Source organism: Castor canadensis, chromosome 2, assembly GCF_047511655.1.
Source record: "Castor canadensis chromosome 2, mCasCan1.hap1v2, whole genome shotgun sequence".
Classification (NCBI taxonomy): Eukaryota; Metazoa; Chordata; class Mammalia; order Rodentia; family Castoridae; genus Castor; species Castor canadensis.
The window spans coordinates 25,199,755-25,226,061 of record NC_133387.1 but is presented as its reverse complement, the minus strand read 5'-3'; the positions used below and the strand labels follow the sequence as shown (position 1 = coordinate 25,226,061).

General features: G+C 36.8%; 1 protein-coding gene across 2 annotated transcripts in view; it reads right to left on the bottom strand.

Moving 5' to 3' along the window:
- The window catches only part of Tnpo3 (transportin 3), a 76,830-nt gene that overhangs the window by 33,805 nt on the left and 16,718 nt on the right, over positions 1-26,307 (bottom strand). For both annotated transcript variants that reach the window (XM_074063503.1, XM_074063514.1), the window contains 9 exons: positions 21,645-21,845; positions 20,393-20,466; positions 18,047-18,203; positions 10,823-10,966; positions 7,782-7,957; positions 7,185-7,323; positions 4,247-4,393; positions 2,027-2,134; positions 364-455 (listed from right to left, as the gene is read on the bottom strand). In XM_074063503.1, coding sequence (XP_073919604.1) covers positions 364-455; positions 2,027-2,134; positions 4,247-4,393; positions 7,185-7,323; positions 7,782-7,957; positions 10,823-10,966; positions 18,047-18,203; positions 20,393-20,466; positions 21,645-21,845 — 1,238 coding nt within the window. The remainder of the gene's footprint in view (positions 1-363; positions 456-2,026; positions 2,135-4,246; positions 4,394-7,184; positions 7,324-7,781; positions 7,958-10,822; positions 10,967-18,046; positions 18,204-20,392; positions 20,467-21,644; positions 21,846-26,307) is intronic.

The window sequence follows — 26,307 nt, the reverse complement described above, 5'->3', positions numbered from 1 at the left end:
GAAAAAGAGAACTATGAAATTAAACCTTGGTAATGATAACTTGATAACTTACCCAAGGTCACAAAGCAGGAGACACAAATTTATACCTGTTCAATTGCTTTCAAGGAAGTAGCAACAATTTACAAGCCTTAGCAAATTCTTAATCAGGCCTAATTTCACAAGGGAGCCTCAGTTGGAAAAATACATCAGCATTGTATTCCTAGCATGAATTTTAACTCTAAGAAATGTATTAAAACATAGCATCAGCAATGCAGGCTACCCTGGGTTAGACTAAGATTTTCCAACCATAAAACAGAAAAATGGTGAGATTTCCCTTTCTCTTGATATTTAAAGATCCCAGCAAAATACTTATTAGACACTCACGGGTCAACACTCTTTGCTATAGCAGCCATGATAAAGAGAACCGCTTCTGTCACCTCCCAGGGTGGGTTGCCTTCTTTCAGAGTAGAATATAACTAGAGAAGAAGAGGTGGATTATGGATCCATTAAAAGGAAAACAGAATTCCAAAACAACAAAAAAATGTGGGTTAGTTTTGCTAAATCTAATTATCTCACAGAGACAGCCAAGAACATTTTTAAAAATTTTTTATATCCTCACTAACTAGAAGTAACTATTATGTTAATATTTAAATACAACCATTTAGAACAAAAAGAACTTACCAAGATTATCATTTGCCCCCAGAAAATCAGTATTATGGGAAAAACAAAACATATTACGTAACTGTCTTTTTATGATCTTGATAGCTAATAAATATATAAACACATTAAAAATGGAGATACAATGCAAGTCCTCTATGTCTGTATAGGCTTTACAATTCTATTACTTTAAGCATTTGTTCGCATTAACACTGACAGTTCAGGTTAAATTCCTAAGAAACAGCTGTTTAGAAGGACCCGTTCCAATCCCATATACAAGCACTTTTTTTTTTTTTTTAAAGGTAGACCTCACAGAGTACTGAAGAGATGTTCTGGTCCAGAATTTTCCATTTATGGAATATGACTATGTATTAGTCCAAGAAAGACTTCTACAGTCACATAACAGATCATAAAATTAAACAACTCTCTTATATGACTTCACAGAGCCTTTAATATACTGTAGATATTTACATCATTCCCCAATTTTAACTGCCAATTTAACCTATTCTTTTTCTGGCCAAAGAACATCTCCTGGGCTGGTGTTCCACAGAACACATCTTGGCAACACTGACCACTGATACAAGTTTGCAAACTGAAGTTAAAGGCAGAGAGCCATGAAAAAAGAGCTGCAATCTGAGTACTGCTCATCTGTCTACAATCTATGAACCTCATGGAATCTGCTTTCTAAGAATGACCAACTCTTCATAGCGGAGCCAAAACACATGCTTTGTAATAAGAGTTATAATTTTATTAACACTTCATAGGAAAATTATGCTCCAAATATACAAAAAACAATTGAGTTACTTCCCTCCATTTTTTCTTTAGGTCACTTTAGTATTGTTGTAACAAAGCATCCAAACTAGTATTTCACAGCTCACAAAATGATGATCCAGCAATACAAAAAAACCTGAAATTATGCTAATGTTAAGTGAGGTGAAATGATGATGACTGCAAACTTATGAGGTAAAATGTTACTATCAAGAAAACCACAGGACTATGAATCTTCTACTCTAGTGTAGGCATTTCTTTATATCCATGCTAGTCATACATGTGGACAAAGAAAATGCCAAATAATTAAAGGAGATGTCAGGAGTTGGTACATAATTATTAAAGCAGGAAAAATTTGCCTATCTTCCATACCAACTGCACTAGTAGAACAGTTCTCATTAGCAAAAGTAATATAGTAAACCATAACTGAATTATCCACAGACTGAACCGGTTTGTCAATAATAAGTAAATACAACTACTGTATGCCAGGCAACTTGCACGTCTATTATCTCATTTGGCCCCTGAGCTTGAAACAGTAAAATAGGACATTTACAGAAGACACGGAAGAAAAAGCAAGAAAGGAGATCAGTAAAACTGGCCCAAAATACCCAAATGAGCTTACCTGAGCAAAACACTCCATGGACCCAATCAAGAAAATCAAGTCCTTCACCAGGTCTGATACCCTCATCCGAAATTCCCCAAAGTCATCAGTCTCCTCAGGAACTCCCTCCTGAAATTTCAAATCAGGCAACATTTATTTTAAAACTCACTGAAGTTTTCAATGACCTTTATAAAATCAACAGAGAAGAAAAGGACAGAGCTTGGGGATAGTGGCTCAAGTGGTACAGCACTTGCCTAGCAGGTGCAAGGCACGAGTTCAATCCCCTATACTGTTTAAGAAAAAAAAAAAAAAAAAAAAAAGCAGCCAGTCCCAATGAACCAAAGTTAAACAAGAAAGGATATTTTACTGTAATACTATAATAGACCATCTCCCAAACAAATATGGCAACACAACTTTAGCTTTGAAAAAACTTCAGTGTGTATGTGTTGTATTCTCAGTCCATATCTTGTTTTCTTTTTGGAACAATGTGGGGTGGTGTGCTGAGAAGTGATCTAAAGAAGTGGTAAAGTAAGAGTTACAAGTCTATCAAGAGAAGGTCAGCTCTTTAGTTTCTGAAGCCTTTGTTTAAGATCTTCAAAAATCAACCACTATCATAGTAACTTCACATAGAAAAACTTTAGACTTTAAACCCTTCCTATCCAAAGACACTTTTCTTTAAAAAAAATAAACAAACATATAAAGGGAGGGGCTTACCAATGAATTTTGAGATGGTTAAAGGCATGTATGAGAATCTTGGGAAGTGAGTATCTAGAAAAAGCCCTCAGTACTTCTGAAATCTGTTGATCTAGTTCAACCTTAAGGTAGAGGTGTTGAAGGTGTGGTTCAAGAGGCAGAGCAAGAGGCCCTGAGTTCAAATCCCAGTGCCACCAAAAAAAAAAATGTAGGTGGAGGAATGAGAAAATGATGGCTGTCTCAGAAGTAATAATGGATAAAATTATAAAGTACTATACAACTTACAAGGCACTATACATTTAAAAGTATAAGAAAATACGTGCAAAGGAAATGGTACCACTGAACTAGCAAAGGGAAGGGGATCAAATAAGTAAACCCACTTAAAATACAGCAGTCCTGGTTTTATTTACATGTCAGTTTTCCAAGTAAGATGTAGTTAAAATAGGATTCCTCAGTTTAAAACAAAAAGTGGTTGAAAACCACTACACTAGATCATCACTATGGTTCTGTGGAGATACAAAATGTAAAACTTAACCACAATATTAACATTAAAATTAAGAGACAAGCATATCAGATCTAATTACAAACAAATTTACTCCAGATCCTAGATTAAACCAACCAAACAAAAGGATGAAATAAATGAGGCAAACTCTGAAGACCCTACTGTAGAGAATGGAGATTGCAGTTTCCAATGGAGTATTTTATATTCTAGGTTTTCTGTTAAGCAAATAGATTTTAAATAACAAAATCAGTCTAAGTAATAATAAAGAAAATGTACATGCACATGGGGGAATTAATTACATAATATTCAACATCTTCACACAAATATTTCACTTTTGTGTTAGTTTTTAATCTAACCACTACTAGAAACAGAGTATAAGCCACGGTGGCACACACCTGTACTCTGAATTTGGGAGAGTGAAGCAGGTGGATCAAAAGTTTGAAACCAGAGTTGAGCTACACAGAGTTCAAGATCTGGGGATATGGCTTGATGGCAGAGCACTTGCCCAGTATGTGCCAGCCCCTGTGGGGGGGAGAGAGGATTCTTTTTTCCTTTTTTTTTTTTTTGGCCAGCCCCTGGGTTTGATCACTAGACCACACATACTCATATATACACACACAAAATAGAATTCTACATTTTGATTTTTTTCACTTAACATACTAATTATTACTATTTCAATATTTATCATTTTAAACTGCTACATTTTGGTCCATCAAGTTGCTATATCATAATCACTACTAGACATAGCTTACCATATTTTTATTTTATAGATAACGCTTGGTACATAAAATGGCTATTTTTTTCTTCTGTAAGATTATTAAAGATAAATTCCTAGGAGAAGAATTATTGACTCAGCAGGAGCTCTCTTTTTTTTCTCCCTGATAGGCCTAATCTTTATCATACTGGTATTGACTTCTTCACTGTAAGCCAAATGAAAAAACATGAAGATTCCATTAGCCCTATTCTCTATCTTTTTAGTTTCTTTTCAAATCAGCTCTGAAGAGAGGAGGAAATGAAGATCTGAAGAAGTAGAAAAGGGAACTTACGTGGTCTGGTTCTAGCTGGCAGTGTCGAGCCAAAGCATGAAGCAGCCTCTGAATGTAAGCTTTGAAGATGCCATGAATAACCTCATCGTTAGTTTTGTATAAATGCTCTCCTAGCCGGTACCAGAAGTTAAAGGAAATTTCTACTACCTGTCAGATTAAGAGAAAAGAGATGGTTTATTTGAATGGGAAAGGAATGGAGTAAGAAGACAGTTTAATTATTACTAAAACCAAACAGGGAAGGAGACACTTTACATAGCATAGATGGAAGCAGTTAGGAAGCCACCTTTTCTTTAGTATATATTCTCCCAAATGTCTCCCCATGTCCACTTAGGATGACTTGCTTTACAGTTCTTATTTACTTCTGAGGTAACGTCAGTCAAACTAGACTAGATGTTTAATTTAGAGAACCAGGGAAATGGAAGTCTTTTTTTTTTTTTTGTGGTAGGACTGGCTTGCAAAGCAGGTGCTCACTGCTTGAGCCACAGCTCCAGCTAGAAATGGAAGTCTTGTAAAACATCTTTTTCCTAAATTCTGAAACCCATTTCATTATGTTTGAGATCAGAAGATTTACCAGGCAAGTCATCCATAATTCCCTGAATATAACTCAGGTCATTTCCATTTGCCTGCTTTCTTGAGAGAGAAATGGAGAAAGGGCCTTGGATTTTACTTACAGCTGATCTTCAGTATGGTACTACTTACAGGAGTGATTGTTACTGTGTATTTCTATACTTCTCCAGAAAATGTTTTGGGGTTCCATTCATAACAAAGATATCCTTAGTTATGTTTATGTTTTTGTTTTCTCCTTTAAAAAAAAGCCAGGTTAGTGGCTCGCCTATAGTCCTAGCTCCAATGGGAGGTAGAAATCAGGAGGACTGTGGTTTAAGGTCAGCTTGAGCAAAAAATTGAGGAGACTCCATCTCAATCAATAATAAGTTGGGCAGGGACACACCTTTCATCCTTGCTATACAGGAGACATAAACAGGAGATAGAAGTCCAGGCCAGCCTGGGCATAAAAGTGAGACTCTATTGGAAAAATAATGAAAACAAAAAAGGGTTGGAGGGAAAGGGGGCGCTCAAGTGGTAGAGTGCCTGCCTAGCAAGTACAAACTCTGAGTTCAAACCCCTGTACTGCAAAAAAAAAAAAAAAAAAGTAGCCAGGCATGGTGGTACAAGCCTGTAATCCTAGTACTCAAGGGGCTGAGGGTGTGTGAATTCAAGGTCAGTCTGGGCTACATAGTGAGACTTGGATTCAAAACAAAACAAGAGTTGAGTATGATGTAGTTCAGTGGTAGAGTATTGCCTAGTGAAGGGATTACAGGCACACATCACCACACCCAGCTCATATATATATGTGTATTTGTGTGTGTGTGTGTGTGTGTGTGTGTGTGTGTGTGTGTATTTTTTTTTTTTTGGTGAGACTGGGGTTTGAACTCAGGGCTTCACACTTGCAAAGCAGGCATTCTTCCACTTGAGCCACATCTCAGGTCCATTTTGCTTTGGTTATTTTAGACATGGGGGTCTCTTGAACTATTTCCATGGAATGGCCTTGAACATTGATCCTTTCCATCCTGGCCTCCCAAGTAGCTATGATTACAGGTGTGAGCCACCAGTGCCCTGCTTAAAGATTTTTCACTAAAGATGATTTTTATTTATTTTAATGAAACTTGGGTTTGAGCACAGGATTTTGGGCTTGCAAAGCACATGCTCTATGGCTTGAGCCACACCTCCAGTAAAAGGTTTTGAATGAAGGAAATTCTTACATCTAAAATCCCTTTCTTGGAACTGGGAACTAGGAAAAGGTTAGTTCAAGAAGAATTAATTTAGAAGGTAACACACAAGCACAGGAAAGCAATGCAAGTCAACTCCCTGTATAGCTATCCTTATCTCAACTAGCAAAAACCCTTGGTCCTTCCTATTATTGTTTATACTCTCTCTTCAACAAAATTAGAGATAAGGGCAAAATAGTTTCTGCCTGGTAGCGAGGGGGTGGGGGAGAGAGGGAGGGGGTGGGGAGGGTAAGGGAGGGAGTGGGGGGAAGGGGGGAGAAATGACCCAAACATTGTATGCACATATGAATAAAAGAAAAATAAATAAATAAAAGTGACTTTCAGGTAAGAAAAAAAAAATCCCTTTCTCATTCACATCCTTAATTTTAAGAAAAATGTGAGGTGTGAAGACTTGGATTGTGAACGTGCTCCCAAAGGTCCATGTGCTGAAACCTTGGTGGTGCCACTGAAGGGTTGTAGACCTCTTCCCCTCTTCCTTCCACACCTGGCTACCATGAGGTAAACAGGCTCTGTTACTTAAATTCTCCACCAGGATTTATTGACTCTCCATAGGCCCAAAAACAATGGGTACAACAGAGCATAGATTAAAACACCCCAAAAATGTAAGCTAAAATAAACGTTTCCTGTCTTTTAAGTTGATCATCACAATTACTTTTTTATAATAATGGAAAGCTTAACTAAGAGTATGATTTTTAGCTGTAAAGCTCTAGAGCACAAGTAAAGCTATAAAGGGGGCTCTGCAGGAGGCTGGAGATGTGGCTCAAGTGGTAAAGTACCTGCCTAGCAAGCACCAAAGTCATGGGTGAAACCCAGTACTTCATGGAGTGGGGGAGTGAAAGGAAGAGGAAGAAAAAGAGGACCCAGTGGAAAGTAACAGGCTTTCTTTCTAACAGGTTCTTTGAGGTGCCTACAAACAATCAACCCAGATAAGCAAATAAGAAAACAGAAAAGAATGCAAAGCTGAAACGCAAATACAATTTAAAAAATATTCTAAAAAAAATTCTAATACATAGGAAATTCCCATATCACATGAATTAAAAACAAGATTATAATTTCTCGAGAATAAAAGGGACGGCATGAGTGAATAGAATACACATACTATGAAACACACAACATAGAGAGCAATGGCCTTAGCACAATACACGTACTACCTCATACTGAGGATGCCCGGCGCAGATAAGAAGCAGTTCTAGAGTTCGGAGGTCTCCCAGACCTTGGCCTGGTGTACAGACAATTTTTTCAAGAAAAGTTTCACATAGTTCAGTAAAAATACGGCAATAATTCAGAACTCTGCAGAAGAATGAGAGCACCAAGTCAGAAATCTGAATATTATATGTACATACTCACAGATAAAATGAGTCAAAAAATAATACAAGGTTCCTCAGCCTAAGCAACATTTTACTACGCTGTATCACTATTTCTACAGCAGATACCTTCTATCTACAGCAGATACACCAACTACTATACAGGTAAGTGACTAGTAAGTTCAAATTATCAATTACTAAAGCATCTGAACAAAAATTCCTATCGCATTACACTTGATTTTTAAAAAGTTATCCCTAAATATTACAGCCTTTCCTTCTTAAGTGCAAAAACTTAGTACTTAGTACTGGCAATACTACAACCTCTCCTATACCCAATTTGCCACTCTAGATTCAAGCAAGAATACTAAAGTAGTTATAGGATGTACAATTTTTATATTTACATCACCAAGAATCACAAATGCTGGGTGAATAATAATTACTCACTTGTCTAAATCTTCACGTGCCACAGCCATATGGTAGGCAGTCTCCAATGTCAGGACTCCTTGAAAAAGTTGCATGGCTAAAGGCAAGTTAGTCTCCACATTCTCAATGGCATAGAGAGCTGAGCACACACAGTCTGAAGCAGCTTCGTGTAGATTGGATGAAGTTTTATCCTGTTGCTGAAAGGTAACAGGAATACAGAAGCCAAGAAGTATGGTCAATCCAAGTAATACAAAAATAATTCCTGGCTCCTTCTGAGAATGTACTTCAAATGTGTAAGGGTTCAGTATTGTGGCCTTCCACAAGACAACATCCATCAATCTTCCCAATCCTACTGCTGACTGCTGGCAGAGTGGCTCAAGTGGTAGATGCCTGCCTAGCAAGTGTGAGGCCCTAAGTTCACACCCTAGTGCTGAAAACACCAACCAACAAAACCTCACAAACCCTACTGCTGACTAGTTTCCAATAGGCAAGCAAATCAGCCTTTTTTTATTTTTGTACCTCAGACACTTTTTTTTTTTTGGTGGTACTTTTTTTGTTTGTTTGAACTCAGGGCCTACTCCTTGAGCCACTTAACCAGTCTTTTTTTTTAGTGGATTTTTTCAAGATAGTATCTCTCAAACTATTTGCCCAGGTTGGCTTCGCTTCAAACCATAATCCTCCTGCTCTCTGTCTGCCTCCCGAATAGCTAGGATGATAGGCATGAGCCACCAGTGCCTGGCTCCAACTTTTCATTAATAATTATACATGCTAGTAAACAAGAATGAAACCTTTGAAATTTTTTAGGAAACTATTGGACCTAAAACTCTGTATCTATCCAGTCAGCCCATTAACCAAGAATGAAAACCAAATAAAAGTATTTCTTGGGCATACAAAACTCTGAATTTGCTTTCTGTGTATCTTTTCATAGGAAGTTATTTAAGGCGGTTCAAAAAATAGTTAATCTAATCCAAAAAGCAAAATCCAAGAATGGTAATTGGGGAACAGATCTAAAGAACAAGGAATAAAATTTAGATGGGATCAGAAAGTCCAAGGAAGAGTCAGGCAAGGTGACACAAGATGCTGAGGCTGGAGAACTGGCAAGTTCAAGGCCAACCTGGGCTACTGAGCAAGACTGTCTCAAAAGAAAGGTTCAAAGAGAGAAACTCCAGGATTTTTATTTAAGAGTACAACTGAGCCAGGCACCAGCTCAGCTGTAATTCTAGCTACTTGGGAGGCTAAGAACAAGAGGATCGAGGTTCGATGGCAGCCCAGACAAATAATTCCTGAGTTCCCATCTTCAAAATAATCACAGTAAAATGTACCAGAGGCATGGTTCAAGCAGTAGAGCACCTACTTTGCAAGTACAAAGCCCTGAGTACAAACCACAATCCCACCCAAAAAAAAAAAGTGAAGGCATATTAGTCATTCTTGAATAATTAAAAAACAAGGGCTTTTAGAACCTCTATGAGGAAAAAAAGATACATACATAAGTAGGGTTAGGAGATTATACAGAAACATATCATTCATTAGGTTATTCTTAAGACTGAGTGGTGGTTTCAAAGACATTAATTATATCATGTTTTAAAAGTTAGATAAATGTTCAAAGTTATTCTTCTGTACATATCAAATATTATACTTTTTTAAAAATTTAAGTACTATTTATGTGGGGAAATTATATAAGAAAGTCTTATTCCAAACATAAAGCAAACTAAAATGTGTAATGACCTTGATTCTGAAAACACTCTTCTTACTAATGGCAGTGGGGTCCTGACATGGGATCAGAGGAGAAAATAATATAATCTTGGCACAATATGGAGTTTTTCCTTACCCAAATCTTTAATTCCACAAGTCACTGTTAAGTCTGAACTGTATTCTAGACTTTCCTCTATTCGTTGTATAATCATGAGTTCTTCTAACTCATGATTTAAAAGTGGGATTTGATTTTACTAAAAATGACTACTCTGCATAATCTGATGACATGAGAATTAAAATTAATGTTACTGCATCAAGAGGCATGAAGACACAGATAATGACTAGCAGAATAATCAGCATTGTAACTTATTGAGTTTTTGATGTTGCTGAGTTGCTTCTGACGCAAGAACAGCAGCACACTAACAACAATGAAACGGCATTGTCCCCCTGAAAAATGTGCTTTCCCTTTTTTAATTCACAGTGATAATCAGATAGTATGTTACTATCTTCTAAAACATAATGTATCACATACATCCAATATACACAGAGCTGCTACTCTAATACACTTCGTTAAAGAAACTCTCTAAGAGAAAAAGACAAAGCCATTTACATCACCAAAGACTTTTCAATATTAGTGTTTTAAGATAGTACTATGTTTCTTGTTATAAAATCGAGTCCTGGACTGGTGGAGTGGCTCAAGTGGTAAGAGCATCTGCCTAGCAAGCATGAGGCCAAGTTCAAACCCCAGTGCTGCCCAAAAAAAAAAAAATCAAGTCTTACTTTAAGCATTCACTGACTCCTTCCTATCAAGATATGTCATGGTAATGTCAAAGGCCCATAGCCCACTATTAAGATACACTATTTTAGAGTCAGCCATTGTGGCTCACGCCTACAATCCCAGCGACTAGGGAGGCGGAGATCAGGAGGAACTTGGTTGGAGGCCAGCCTGAGGCCAAAACACGAGTCCCTACCTAAAAACTGACCTAAAAAGCAAAAAAGGGCTGGAGGAGTGGCTCAAGTAGTAGAGCACCTGACTAGCAAATGTAAGGCTGAGTTCAAACCCCAATATCACCAAAAAATAGAGTGTAACAAGGTTAGACCTTGCTATAAAAAATATAAGACCAATGGTTGTTACTTGGATTTTAGTATGTAAATCATTTAATTGTATATAAGACAGTTAAGTTTATTCTGCTCTACATTCTATGTCAAATATTAAAACTGGTACCTTTAGCTTGGTTCTTGACAGCAAGAAAGGGACACTATGAATTTCTTACAGTCACTGTGCAGAAATCTGAAAACCCTGTTACGTCCCAGGTCAGTTTCTAATTGACAGTGGCAGGAATACTTTAACAAACAAAGCCATAACTTACCAAAACCTCGAAAAGGAGCGCTAGTAACTTATTGTTAGCCATGAAGTTACTGTCCAAAACTCCCAAGTTAAACCAACTTCCCAAACAGCGAAAGACCTTCATAAGCATTTTTTCATCTGTTCCTGCTTTTTCTACACAGGTCATCTGAATAGAATAAAAATTAAAACAAAATTTTTACATAAATCTTTATATTTAAACCTTATCACAATCGTCTTACAAGTGTAATAATGAAAAGGATGACAATGCTAACAGTTAAAAGTACTTGGTATCTGCCAGTGTTCTACACACCATTAATCTATTTAATTTCCAATAAAACTCTATAGGTAGATAATTTATTATCTACTCTTTCTTGATGGGGACACAGAAGATATAGACTTAGCTCAAAATAGACATGTTTCAGAAATAACTTACTAGATTTCTTAGTTCCCACTTTTGCATTAATGTAGTCTTATCATCACAATTGTTTTTAAAGTGACATTTACTCATCAAATACCCGATCATCACAGAACAGAAATAAGCTTGGATACCACTGTACAGTCCCACATGAAAATTGGCACATAAATACTCTAGTAAATATGTCATTCCACGGAGTGACACTACTATAAATAAGATATATTATAAAAGGAGATAAAATATGAATCAGACTATAACTCACCACCTTTTTTCTTTGCAGACTGTTTTTGTGATATATATTTTCACCAAAGTAAAGTATAATGCAACTTTTTCTAGTTTTCAAGATAGAGCTGCATGCTGGGTGCTAGTGGCTCACACCTATAATTCCAGCTACTCAGGAAGCAGAGATCAGTCAGTTCAAAGCCAGCCCAGGCAAATAGTTCTCAAGACCTTATCTCCAAAAAACCCTTCAGACAAAGGGCTGGTGGAGTGGCTCAAGGTATAGGCTCTGAGTTGAAACCCCAGTACAAAAAAAAAAAAAAAAAAAGATAGCTTTGCAGGCAGTGGGTTAGAAACATAGCTGCCATCATGGAATCATGGGGTTCAGAAGGCACCTGGGGGGTGGGGGAGTGAAATCCCATACTAGATATCAAATCAGACCTAAGATCTGGCACTTGTACTTCCAAGTAAGCCCTATGCGTTCATCATTAGGCAATGATGATTGCATGCTTCCTAATTAGTTGATTAATAATTAACTGACTTAAAATGAAAAGAAAATATTTAAGTAAGTTTATGGCAACCACAGTCTAAACAGTCAAGACTCTAATATTTGTGTTTACATTGTAGATATAAAAAATACAAGAAAATCCTCTAGAATCAAAATTTCATTTATCACACAATCTCCATTGGACATAACTGTTATTAGTGTCCTCCAAGAAGAGCTATATTACTTGCAAAGATGAAGAGAGGGGTTAATACATGACTATGTACCATGTCATTTCCACAGAACACTGCTGAAAATCAAAAAAAGTTCAATTTTAAACCAACTTTTTCTTCTAAGAAGGCAGGAAAAGGAAGACAGAAAAGCAGCACAAGCATATTAATGTACTTGATTCCCTCTGTTTTTCTATTTTATCATGGGCATTACATTTAGTTGAGGAGAAGCAGGAAACACATAATAAACTGACCAGTCATCATAAGTATCATTTACTGAGCCCTTACTATGTGCCAGAAACTGCTTTAAGACCTTGACATTCATTAACTCACTAAATCCTCAAGAAATGCTATTATTATACTATTACAGAAATGAGGAAACTGAGGCAGAGGGGCTAAGTAATTTCTTCAATGTGGCACAACTAATAAATAGCACAGCCAAGAAGCAACATTAAGAAATCGCATTTCAGCTAGACACCAGTGGGCACCTGAAATCCTAGCTACTTGGGAGGCAGAGATCAGGAGGATCGTGGTTCGAAGCCAGCCCAGAAAAATAGTTCTTGAGACCCTATCTCAAAAAAAACCCATCACAAAAAAAGGGCTAGTGGTGTGGCTTACGGTATAGGCCCTAAGTTCAAGCTGAGTACTGAAAAAAAAAAAAAGTTCCTATTTCGAAAGCTATCAATCTTAATCACAACACTCTTGCTCATCTCCAAATCACTCTATTTGCTTTTTCATATACAGAACAAATATCCCATTAATAATCAAGGATCTCATTCTAAAGAAACAACTACTAGCAGGCAGACTTAATATATTACTATGATCTTACTTAGTATATTATTATGCAATAATATATAATGACAATAATTAGAATATTACCAAAGAGTGACAGAAAACATTGAGAACATATGGAAACAGAATATTTGTAACTAATAGTATCATAACCTGATTTCTAAGCAATTTCTTATTTTTAAAAATTGACTTAATGCAGACTTGGGACTCAGCTGGTAGGTAGCTAAGAAGTGTTAAGTGTATATAAGGCCCTATTTAATTCAGCACCAAAATATAGCCCCCAAAAGACAAAAAAAAAACCCACATTCATTTCTGCTCATTTCCATTTACCGTGTGTATGCTGCTTTATATATGCTTGTGGAAGAAGGGTGGAGCTGTATCTAACTTGCAGGAGAATTAACATATAAGTACAACTATTTCCATGAGTTTATGTCTAGGCTATGAATGACTTCTGAGAGGCATGTCACTGTCTAAAACAACAAATGAACCCGCAATAGTATATATCTATGGAAAGAGGGACAGTGGAAAAGAAGAGTTGAGAACCCCTGCATTAAAGGAGAAAGTACTTGTAGAAATAACTGGAAAACACTAAGTTCCACTCCTCAGATTAAGTAGCTCTTCTAGCCAAATGTTCTTAAAGATTTTCTGGGGCCCTTTGTTCCCTTGATCCTCAAGACACAAACATTTAGAGATGCCAGCAGTTGCCTGGGGTCACTAAAATGCTCAGTTTAGAAAGTGCTATGACACTTTTTTTTTTTGTTTATGATGGGACTAGGGTTTGAATTCAGGGCTTTGTACTCACAAAGGAGGCACTCTACTGATTGAGCCACACTGCCAGTCCATTTTGCTTTGGTTATTTTGGAGATGCGAGTCTAGGAAACTACTTGTCCAGACTGGCTTTGAACCATGATCCTCCTATCTCAGTCTCCCAAGTAGTTAGGATTACAGGCTTGAGTCACTGGCACCTGGCTGACATTAACATATTGCAATGAACAAATTAATGCACCTAAGAAGAATTCTTATAGCAGGAATAAACTTTAATAAGGTTCAGAGCTGAAAGTAGCAAACAGTATACAGTACTAAGTTTACTTACATGAATCAGAGCCTCTGAGAGATTTCTTTGTTAGTACTGATACACACTGATTCATAGACTCTCCTCTTGAATCGTTGAAGCCCTTCATATAAACTCATTATACAACTGCTTGGTCTTTATGCTCTATGAATGGCATTTCAGTTTGGGGGAATTTGGAAAGAGGGGCAATATTGGGGTTTGAACTCAGGGCCTCACGCTTACTAGCAGGCATTCTACTACTTGAGCTACTCCATCAGCTCTTTTTGTGTCAGGCATTTTCCAGATAGGGTCTCGAAAACTATTTGCCTGGGCTGGCTTGAAACTCCAATCCTCCTGACCTCTGCCTCCCAAATAGCTAGGATTACAGGTATGAGGCACCAGCACCCAGATTTATTTCCATATTCTTTAGCATTCTCTTTACTTCTTACTAGACCCCCTCTCATTACTGTAGCACCCTCCCATTGCAGTTAATAATTCATATTTAAATGCTCCTGTTCAAATGAACAAAACCCCTTAAGTCCACAATACTTCAAAAAACAGAAAATCACAGGGCTGGCAGAGTAGATCAGGTGTTAAGAGCACCTGCCTAGCAAGCATGAGATCCTGAGACCAAATTCCACTGCCACCTTAAGAAAAAAAAAAAGATACAAAAAGTGGAAAAAAAAAAAAAATCACACTGAAGAAGAAAACTGCTTTAAAACAGATCTAAAACAAATCTTTAGAGACAGGCATGATGACTGACACCTGTAATCCTAGCTGCTCAGGAGGCAGAGATCAGAAGGACTGCCAGTCTGGGCAAAAGTTACTGAGACACTATCTCAAGTAAGTTAAGTGTGGTGGCTCAAGCCTGTCACCTAAGCTACACAGGAAGTATAAACAGGAAGATCATGGTCCAGGTCACCTTGGGCATAAATGTCAAGACCTTATTCAAAAACTAAGTAAAGCACAAAGTGGTACAGCTCCTAGTAACCACAAAGCTCTGAGTTCAAACTCCAGTACGGGGTGGGGGGGGGGTGCCCACACAACCCCAAATCTTCATTTTGTGAGTAGAAAATTTTAAAACTCAAGATGCATTCTATCTTTCTGATAGGAATTCAGAAAAATGCCAACTAAGACATAAATAAAAGGAATGACAGAATTAGTAAAACAACATTTTACAAGCCATAATAAAATTATTAACTAAAGATTATCAACTAATGGGGGAAAGGGGAGATAAAAGAGAAGGATGAAAAAGGTGAATTTAACTAAGATAATTTGTAAGCATTTCTGTAAATGTCACAATGTACCCCAGTACAACAATATGATAATAAAAAAAGATTATCAACAAAAACTTAAAACAATGAGGTAGAAGGCTGATAATAAAAATTAGGCATTCCTAAAATAACAAGCTAAACAAATTACATTACAAAAGGGAAAGTAGGGCTGGTGGAGTGGCTCAAGTAGTAGAGCACCTGCCTAGCAAGTGTGAGACCCTGAATTCAAACCCCAGTGCCAAGGGAAAAAAAGAAAAAGAAAGCAAAATTTAAAAAAAGGGAAAAATCAGACTATCATCACCTTCATCCAGTGGTCACTCCTAGTATCATTAATGCCCTATTATCCAAATATCATATAACTTCTGAGAAGATGCAGCATGAAATAACTAAGGTATGTTTTGGACAAAACTGTTTAACTTTTTTAAACTAACCCATCAAGTTTCTGTTTTTCTCAACGGGATTCTGAGAAAGAATTAAACCCTAAAGAAAAGGATCTCAGTGACTATTTTCTCAAGTATCCTCAGGATATACTTACTTTCCTTATTAATGACAAGCAGACAATTCATTACATCCAATGGATGCCTTAGGGCATAAGGCCTAATTCTTTTGACAAGCCCCTAATGAGTAGGACTACTTTTAAATTTCCAATTAGATGAAATAAAGAGACTACAAAAACAAGCTATATGAAACAAGAAAGAAGCAATCAGAAAATCTAGAACATAAGACATTTGCTACAACAATTGGGACAATCTTTTCAACAAACCATTACATTTTGAAAAGGGAAGAGGAAAGGGAGCTGTAATTACAAACTTAAAACAGGCATGGCTCTAAAGCAGGTATCATTTACAAAAACTCTGTAATAAGTGGGGAAATGTAAACATGGTCTGAAAACTGATATGAAAATTTTCTAAAGTGGAAAGATGACTGAAAAAGTGGGGTGCAGAAGAGTAAGTAAAATATAATCTCATTTGGTTAAAAAAATCTATCTATCTATCTATCTATCTATCTATCTATCTATCTATTTATAAAGGATACATATCAAAGGGTCAACAACAGCCAATGCAATGGCAGTGGCATGCCTGTAGTCCTAGCTACACAGGAGGCTGAGGCACCAGATCACTTGAGCCTAGGAGTTCTGAGATAGCCTGGGAAACAGTGAAATGACCCCCTGCCAATAAACAAACACCATCTCAATAAACAAACAAAAAGAGCTAGGCACAGGTGACTCCAGCTATAATCCTAGCTACCTGGCAGATTGTGATCGTAAGGATTGAGGTTCAAGGTCAGCCTGGGCAAATAGTCCACAAAACCCCAGAGCAAAATGGGCTTGAGGTTTGGCCTAGAAGAACACCTGCTTTCCAAATGTGAAGCCTTGAGTTCAAACCCCAGTACCACCAAAATAACAAACAAACAAAAAGAACTGAGGTTGTAGCTCACCAATCAAGTGCTTGTCTAGTACTCATGAGGCCCTGAGTTTAGTTCCTCATACTCCAAACCAAATATAAGTAACTAAATAAAAATACAGGATATGATCTCTAAGAGGTTTGAATATAATTGCTCTTTATTTTCTAAAATACTACTTCTTCCTGGTAGAGTGGCTTAAGTGGTAGAGCACCTGTGTAGCAAGCGTGAGGCCCTGAGTTCAAACCCTGGCACCACCAAAAAAAAAACAAAAAACACTCAATCCCAGGCACCAAAAAAAAAAAAAAATATATATATATATATATACATACATTATATATATATATACACACTCTACTTCTTTAGAATAAATGACCAATTAAAAAAATTAAACATATATTTAACTTAAAATAATTTTACAATAAATTTAACACCAAATGGAATATAATTTTTAACAAAATTTTGTTTTCTCAAATAGACCTATGATGTTCCAGAAGTACTTAAATCCTTGAAAAATAATCTACTGTAACTACGTTGAGAAAATTAAGACTGGACTATGAAGACCTATGCACACCTATCAGGAAAGGCCCTGGGTTCAAGACCTAAAAATGAGACATGGACTAATCAATTTAATACTGTCTATTTTGGAAACAAGTAGACACTTTCATTTAAGGGACAGATAGTAAATATTTTAGGCTTTGCAGGGCATATGTCTCTGTGAAAACTATGAATTCTGCTGATATAGTCTTAAATAATAGACATGGACACGTAACCAAATAGGCCCAGCTGTGTTCTAACAAAACTTTATTTGCAAAAATAGCAGCCCATCTACCATGAATTTACCACCCCTGGTCTATCTAAAAGCATTAAAATTTTCAACTAATCAAGAGAGACCTAGTACGTTAATTTTAAAAAAATGTATTAGCTAATATATAATTATGATATTACCCTATCAAAATTTCAGTTTGTCTTTGAGAGGATCTTTTCCTTAGTAAAGTAAGTTTACTTCACTTTTTTCCTTTAGCATGGTTCTTTATCAACAGCCAACAGCTTGTAGCATGAAATACTAGAACAGTATAGGGTATACTACAATCAGAAAACCTCAGTTCAAATTCTGAATTAATGGTTGTGTAACTCCAAAGCCTGTTTCCCATTCATAGAATGGAAAAGCTCTATCATTACTCCCACAGGATTTCATAGAAGAAAGCTCAAGGAGTACAGATTTTGAAAGTATTTTGTACCATGAAGTGCTATAGAAATGCCAAAGTACTATCATTGCCAAATTTTGAAAGGAAGCTATTTCACAAAAATGCAACTAGATTATAAAATAACCACAATGGCTTTTTGTCCCTACACAGCAACTCAATATTTCACACCTACCAATAAAGATACTACTGTACTAGAGTAGAAGGCCAAGTCTTCTATAATTTCTGTGCGCCGGTTAGCTCCAATCCGTAAAGAACGACTGTGTACTTCTTCAGGTAACACTGTAAGGATCTCCAGCAAAAAAGGCAGTGAAGTTACATCATTGCTATATCTGGAAAAGAAAATGGGAAGATACAGCGTAAGTTATTTAAAGCCAGAAATTATACAGTCACAAAAAATAATAGCCCATCAAAACAGTTCAAGACCACAAAAGCGGAACTCCCACTACTGTTAAGGAGAAGAGAAAAAAATATAATCTTTTACACATAGATACAATCTTTTGGAAAGACACCTGGAAAGCTCTTCCAATCGAAATTTCAAGTCGCAAAATCTTTGACTCAGCAATTCCACTTTCAGCAACCTAACTTTCAGAAAATGCTCAGGCAAAGACAATCTATAAAGGTGTATACTGCAATATTTTTATAACATCAAAACGGTGGGAACATATTAATGTCCTCCAACATTAGACAGAAGACCAGTCATTCAACAAACATACCTGTAGCTTTTAACAACAGAAATAACATCTGTATGTTGTAAAATGAAAAGACAACCACAATGTATTAAGTGAAAAAAAGGTATGAAACAAATTAAATCTGGCTGAATGTAGGAATATGGTTACAAAAATAACGTATTTATTTTAAAATACTTACAGAAAAGTAAGCGGGACTATATGACCAGCATTAAGAGTGGTTAATTATAAGATACAAAAGGCAGGGAAAGAGGACAGTGTCCATTTTATTTATTTATTTATTTATTTAATAATCATCTTAATATTAAGTTTTCCTTTAAAAAAAAAAAAAAAAACTATCCATAAAGGCTTTAAGATACATTCTATTTGAGATTTAAAAATTATTTTTGAAGAAGAAATTCAAATGGCCAAAAAACACATGAAAAAATGCTCACCATCTCTAGCAATAAAGGAAATGCAAATTAAAACCACACTAAGATTGCACCTCACCCCTGTTAGAATAGCCATCATTAGCAACACCGCCAACAACAGGTGTTGGCGAGGATGTGGGGAAAAAGGAACCCTCTTACACTGTTGGTGGGAATGTAGACTAGTACAACCACTCTGGAAAAAAATTTGGAGGCTACTTAAAAAGCTAGACATTGATCTACCATTTGATCCAGCAATACCACTCTTGGGGATATACCCAAAAGACTGTGACACAGGTTACTCCAGAGGCACCTGCACACCCATGTTTATTGCGGCACTATTCACAATAGCCAAGTTATGGAAACAGCCAAGATGCCCCACTACTGACGAATGGATTAAGAAAATGTGGTATTTATACACAATGGAATTTTATGCAGCCATGAAGAAGAATGAAATGTTATCATTCGCTGGTAAATGGATGGAATTGGAGAACATCATTCTGAGTGAGGTTAGCCTGGCCCAAAAGACCAAAAATCGTATGTTCTCCCTCATATGTGGACATTAGATCAAGGGCAAACACAACAATGGGATTGGACTTTGAGCACATGATAAAAGCGAGAGCACACAAGGGAGGTGTGAGTATAGGTAAGACACCTAAAAAATTAGCTAGCATTTGTTGCCCTTAATGCAGACAAACTAAAGCAGATACCTTAAAAGCAACTGAGGCCAACAGGAAAAGGGGACCAGGAATTAGAGAAAAGGTGAGATCAAAAAGAATTAACCTAGAAGGTAACACACACGCACAGGAAATTAATGTTAGTCAACTCCCTGTATAGCTATCCTTATCTCAAGCAGCAAAAACCCTTGTTCCTTCCTATTATGGCTTATACTCTCTCTACAACAAAATTAGAAATAAGGGCAAAATAGTTTCTGCTGGGTATTGAGGGGGTGGGGGGGAAAGGGAGGGGGCGGAGTAGGTGGTAAGGGAGGGGGTGGGGGCAGGGGTGGAGAAATGACCCAAGCCTTGTATGCACATATGAATAATAAAATAAAAAAAAATAAAATAAATATATCACATGTAATTATCAACAATAAATAAATAAATAAAATAAAATAAATAAAAATTTTTTTTGAGGATCTTTTACATTCCACATATTTCTATAGCATTTAAGCTTTATTTAATTTTAATTTTTTTTTCATGGTGCTGGGCTTTGAACTCAGGGCTTCATGCTTGCCAGGCAGGCGCTCTACCACTTGAGCCATGCCTCCAGCCCTGTAGCATTTAAATTTAAACAAAGGTTAATAATATGTATTTCTATATTAACAATTTAGGGAAATAGATGACTAAATACTGACAACAAATTTCTCTGTGTAGCTTAATGGCAATTACAAATGCTAATATGCTGTCAATATAAATTACTTACTTTTCCACCAGTGTTTGTACACATCCCTTCCAGGAAGGCATCTGTAGGGCAAGGTCTGCTATTGCTAAAGCCAGCTGAATAAGGAGAGAGATTAAATGAATGAACAGAAGAGATGAATAGAGACAGGGTTCCCATGAATGCTAACTGGAAAACAGAAAGACTAAATTTCTTGCAATCAATGTGACAATTGAGACTGATACCTCCTTCTTCCCTTTATCCTCACAACTGTATACATAACACGTAAACTCTTCAAGGTTAGCTACAAATTGCTGGGATTTGAAGATTAACCTTTAAAAATTAAAGCAAAAAAAGTAAAAAAAATTAACTAATAAAACAGATAGACTACAGATTTCTTTCAGAATATATCCATATACTTACTTTTATTTAGCAATACCACAGAACTTCATGGACACATAAATAATACTTTGCCTAAAGGCCAAAGCTACTGACAAAGTCAGACCTCTGACTCAGTTCTCAAGTAATGGATTGCCATTTCCCTTCCCTTTTCATTTCTCATCTTGAAGCCTTATGCAAAAGCCTCCTCTTCAAGGACACTCTATGGCAGACAGAGAACACGTGTACGTATTCATGGAAGCTTCCAGTTTTTCTTTCTAAGTATTTCCCTGTCTAAAGGAGAAAGACCAGTGCTCAGTTCAACATACCAGTTCATCATTTCCTGAGGCCACTCTGCCCAAAAAGGACTTTTTTTTTAAGGTAACTACATAGACCTCTGACCCAGCATAGTATAGATTTTTTTTTTCCTTAATCAACTACAATTTTAACAACAGGGGTCACATACATTCCAGCACATACCTCACCATCCCCAATTCTCATCTTTGAGTTAGTTTCAAACCTAATGAACTCAAAGATTAATGCAAAAGATTAAAATTTTTACTTTGATATACTTTTAAGCGTTATCCTAGCTACCTGGAAGGCTGAAATAAAGAGAATCATGATTCAAGGACAGCAGGCAAATAATTCTCAAGATTCGAGATACCATCTGCAAAATAACCAGAGCAAAATGGACTAGAGGTGTGGCTCAAACAGTAGAATGCCCACTTTGGAAGCAAAAAGCCCTCAGTTCAAACCCCAGTCACACCAAAAAAAAAAAAAAAAAAAGCAGTAGCAATGTGTCTGTAAGTTTAATATTATCTTACATTCTTAAACTTAAAGCCTAATGATGTTAATCAAAATAAGCTCGATAAATCCAAATGACCTTAAAAATTTTTCTAACGAGAAGTACAGGATTTACCTGTGTTACAATGACAGGTGATAAGTCTTTCAAGTTCTGGATATGGGTTAGCAATGAGTCCCTTAAAGAAGCATGAGAGTCCGTGGGGAGCTCATAAAATGAGGTCTGAATCTTCATTTTCATGGTCTGTGCAGCAAAATAGCATGATTCCACATCCTGACGGATCTGTAACAACTGGTCAGAAATCTCCCATGCATGAACCTGAAAGTAAATCAGAGCTATCTTAAGGAATGCTACTTTGCTAAATAATTTTAATGCCACACAACTTCAATACACACATAAATATATTTAGGTAAAAATACAACGAAAGAAAATCTGACAAGCTAAATTACCCACTAATTCAGTCAATACTTCAAACTACAATGCTGTAGGGTCTATTCAACAAAAGTATTGCCCAATATCTGACTCATCTTAGGAAGGTCTAAGATTATCAGGCCAATCAATAGACATAATCTTGAGAATCAAAATCATTAAAGTGTAGGGTAATCATTAAAGGATATCAAGAAAAATATGCAAACAGTTGCTACTAAAACTAAAATATCACTGTGTAACTTCTAAACTACCTATAAGTTACATTTCTACTCTTTTGCCACATAAATAAGTTTTGTTCATTTTGAGAACTGAGTCTGGAAGCTGGTTTAATATGCCTATATAGAAGTACATACTTCATATTGGTCTCTGTAGGCCTACATTTCAATTTTTAGTGCCTCATAAAACAGTAGAAAAGGTATCTTGGCCAAGTGAGTATTTCATATACTTCAATTATTTTCTCATGTATTTTTATATGGCATAGTTCTATACATGCTACTAAAATCATTTTCATAGAATCAAATAAACTTGTCTATAGAAATAACAACAACAAAAAGAGAATTCGTTTGTGACTATTAAGTAGTCACAATTATATTTTGAAAATACCTGAGGGAGAAAAATCATGCAGTACACAGTAGGCTATTCATTAATGACTGATAAATTCTAATTCAATTTTACATCCAACTGCCTTTTCATCAGAGAAGGTTAAAATTGACTAGCTATAACAGACTGAAAAAAAATTCAGTATCAATTCAGGAATAGAGTCAACTGTGAAGATCATATAGATTTGTTTGGGTTTTGTTTTGTTTGAGAAAAGATGTCACTATGTAGACAAGGCTGTTCTCAAACTCTCAATCCTCCTGCCTCAGCCTCCTACTGCTGGAATTACAGAATAAACCAATCCTAGCCTTCTATTCAACTTCTTTTATTTTTGGCACCACTTGAACTCAGAGCCTCACACTTGATAGGTACTCTTACCACTTGAGTCATTCTGCCAGTCCTTCTTTTTAGTGAAGAGTTTTTTTCAAGATAGGGTCTCTTGAACTATTTGCTTGTGATCTCCTTTTCTCTGCCTCCTGAATAGCTAGGATTACAAAGGTAAGCCACTGGTGCTGGCTCTATTCAATTTCTTATAAAGACAGAGCACTTCACAAGTAATACATAACTGGACTAGAGGTGTGGCTCAAGTGCCAGAGTGCCTGCCTAGCAAGCTAAAGGCCCTAAGTACAAACCCCAGTACCACAAAAAAAAAAGTAATATATAATTATTCCTCAAGATCTTTCCCAAAATAGACAACCAGCAACTCAAGATACAGAAAAAGGTAATATAAATGGCCTAAGCAAATTCCTAAAGTAAAGCAGAGGCAAGCGACAGGGTATCTAATAGACCCACAAACATAGGAAGAGCCAGGCAAGGTGGCGCACATCTGTAATCCTAGCTATTTCAGGAGGCACAGATCAGGAGGCTAGCAGTTCAAAGCCAGCAAATAGTTCTCAAGACTTTATCCTGAAAATACCCAGCACAAAAAAGGGCTGGTGGCTCAAGTAGTAAAGTGCCTGAGCATGAGGCCCTGAGTTTGAACCCCAGAACCACCAAAAAAATAGAGGAAGACCAAAAGAGCCAACAGGTATTCACTAAAAACTACATGCAGACAATATGAGGACTGCAGTTGAAAATGGAAGAGGTTTTGCCAAATCCAACAGCAGGTAAGTCTATAGAGGCCTACATAAGGTCTGAAGGGGGTCAAACAAGTTTAAGTTTCTTTAAAACCTTTAAACTGAAGAGTCAGAAAAGGGCCTCAAGCTGAGGAGAAACTGTTGTGAATGGGATCAAAATTATATAGAACAAGAATAAGAGAACTAAAGGAGTAAAAGGCGAGAACAAAGCTAGGAAATCTCAGAAATCAGGCTGCCGTAAGTAACAGGAAAGGAAGTCCCACGAAGATGGAAATATTCTTACCCTCACCATCCTCTAAAAGTTCAGAAAACTACGCTCACAAAAAAATAAGCAAATAGACAATCAAGGTCAAATGTCACCTACAGGTATGGGAGGGAAAAGAGAATAATAAACAGAGTAACACCCCTACCAAAAAAGGATTGAAAACACAGATCTAGCCTACTATTTCAAAAATTAACTAAACAACTTCAAAAAATAAATGAGCTGGAAACCAGTGGCTCACGTCTTTAATCCTAACTATTTGGGAGGCTGAGATTGAGAAGATCAAGGTTCTAGGCCAGCCCAAACAAATAGTTCTTGAGGCCCCTTCTCCAAAATAACCACAGCAAAAAAATGGACTGGAGGCATGGCTCAAGCAGTAGAGTGCCTGATTTGTCAGGTGCAAAGTCCTGCCAGGAGCCAGTGACTCATGCCTGTAACCCTGGCTACTCAGGAGGCAGAGATCAAGAAGCTCATGGATCAAAGCCAGCCTGAGGAAATAGTTCACGGGATCCTATCTCAAAAAAACCCTTCACAAAAAAGGACTGGTGGAGTAGCTCAAGGTGTAGGGCCTGAGTTCAGACTGCAAAGGCACAAAAAAAAAGAAGCATGAAGCCCCAAGTTCAAATCTCAGTCCCACCAAAAGAGGAAGGGAGGGAGGGAGAGAGGAAGGGAGGGAGGGAGAGAGGAAGGGAGGGAGGAAATCACGTTAGGTATGAAGACTATGATGAATTTCCTAAGTGTGACTAAACACATGAGATAATATCTTAAGAAGAAACAAAAAAAGAAAATAGTTTTTCTTTTTTGAAAAAGATTTTAAAAATTCAAGTAAATGACTACTATGGTTTGGATACAGTTTGTCTCCCTAAGGGTTCATGTGTTAGCTTGAATGGCAGAAAAAAACGGACTATGCTGGGTGCAATGTTAAGACATGGTGGGACCTCTAGGAGGTGGAGGGTGGGGGTAATGAGAGATTATTTCTGGCCCCTCGCCTCTCTCTGGCTTCTCATCTCACCATGTTATCTTTCTCTCTGACATGCTAGCCTCCATAATGGCATCCCCCTTGATGCTACCTGCCATGAGGTTCTCTATAGAGCCCAGCTAATGCCAGTACTATGCCCTTTGAACCACCACAATTATGAACCTAAATAACTCTTCCTTACACAGTACCTGACCTGAGGTATTTCACTATAGTAACAGGAAACAGACTAAAACAGTGACAAACTTGAAAAAAGGCAAAGAAGGTCAATATATACATAACATAACAGGAGTCACTGATGAAAATCTAACAAGGGAACAGAATGATTACCAAAATATAATTCAAGAAAATGTTCTTAGAATTGAGGGGGAAGGGTGGAGACAAGAAACTATACATAAAAAAAGCATACCATGTACCTTAGAATACTGACCCAGAACAATCAGTATCAAGACATATTCTAGTAATATAATCAATATACTTCAAGAAAAGAATAAAATGATTTGGACACTTAGATAAAAATAACAAGTGACTTTGACCACCAGAACACTTCATGGCAGAACAAAATGAACAAGGTGCTGAAGTTACTAAGAAAATATGATAAAGATTTTATATCCAGTCAAACGGATTTCCTTTTTTAGTTAGTTTGGATTTTTTATTTTGTTTTGAGACAGGGTCTTGCTATGTAGCCCAGGCTGGCCTGAAACTCACAATCCTGTGTTGGATTGATACAAGCATGCAGCAGGACACCTGGCTCTAACTTTCAATTATAAAAGCCACAGACTGTTATATACAAGAATTGAGATGATTACTCCCAGAGCCCTTCCTATTAAATACTCTGAGTCTAAACAATTGAACTTCATACAACCAAAATGACTAAAAACAGTGAGGCATCAACATAAGGACAGGTGAATAAATAAACTAGTTTTACAAGGACAACCAAAAGTAAACAAAGGAAGAAGTGTTATCTTAATGCTCACATGGTCTGACAGCTACAGTACAACTATTAAAGAATGAGGAGAGAGTGTATGTAAAAACAATCTTAACTGTAGGCTGGGGCACAGTTCAGTGGAAGAGTGCTTGATTAGCATGTATGAGGACCTAAGTTTGATCCCCAGCATTACACATAAATAAATAAACTGTTTTCAGTATATATGTTGGTGTCAGTTATATTAATACTGTTTAATCTGAGGGTATTGAATTCAAATACGGAATAAAACAACTGAATAAATACGGAATATTCTAATTCTACCACTCTGTGTCCTTAACAATAAGGATCTTGGAATGGATGAAAATCCAGATGTAATATAGAAGGGTTTCAAATTAAAATCTTGTAGTGCTGAATTTGAATCAGAAATATCTGTATAGGGTTGGGGGTGAATGTCAGTGGTTGAGTGCATGCTTAGCAGATGGGAGGCCCTGAGCCTGAGTTCAATGCTTAGC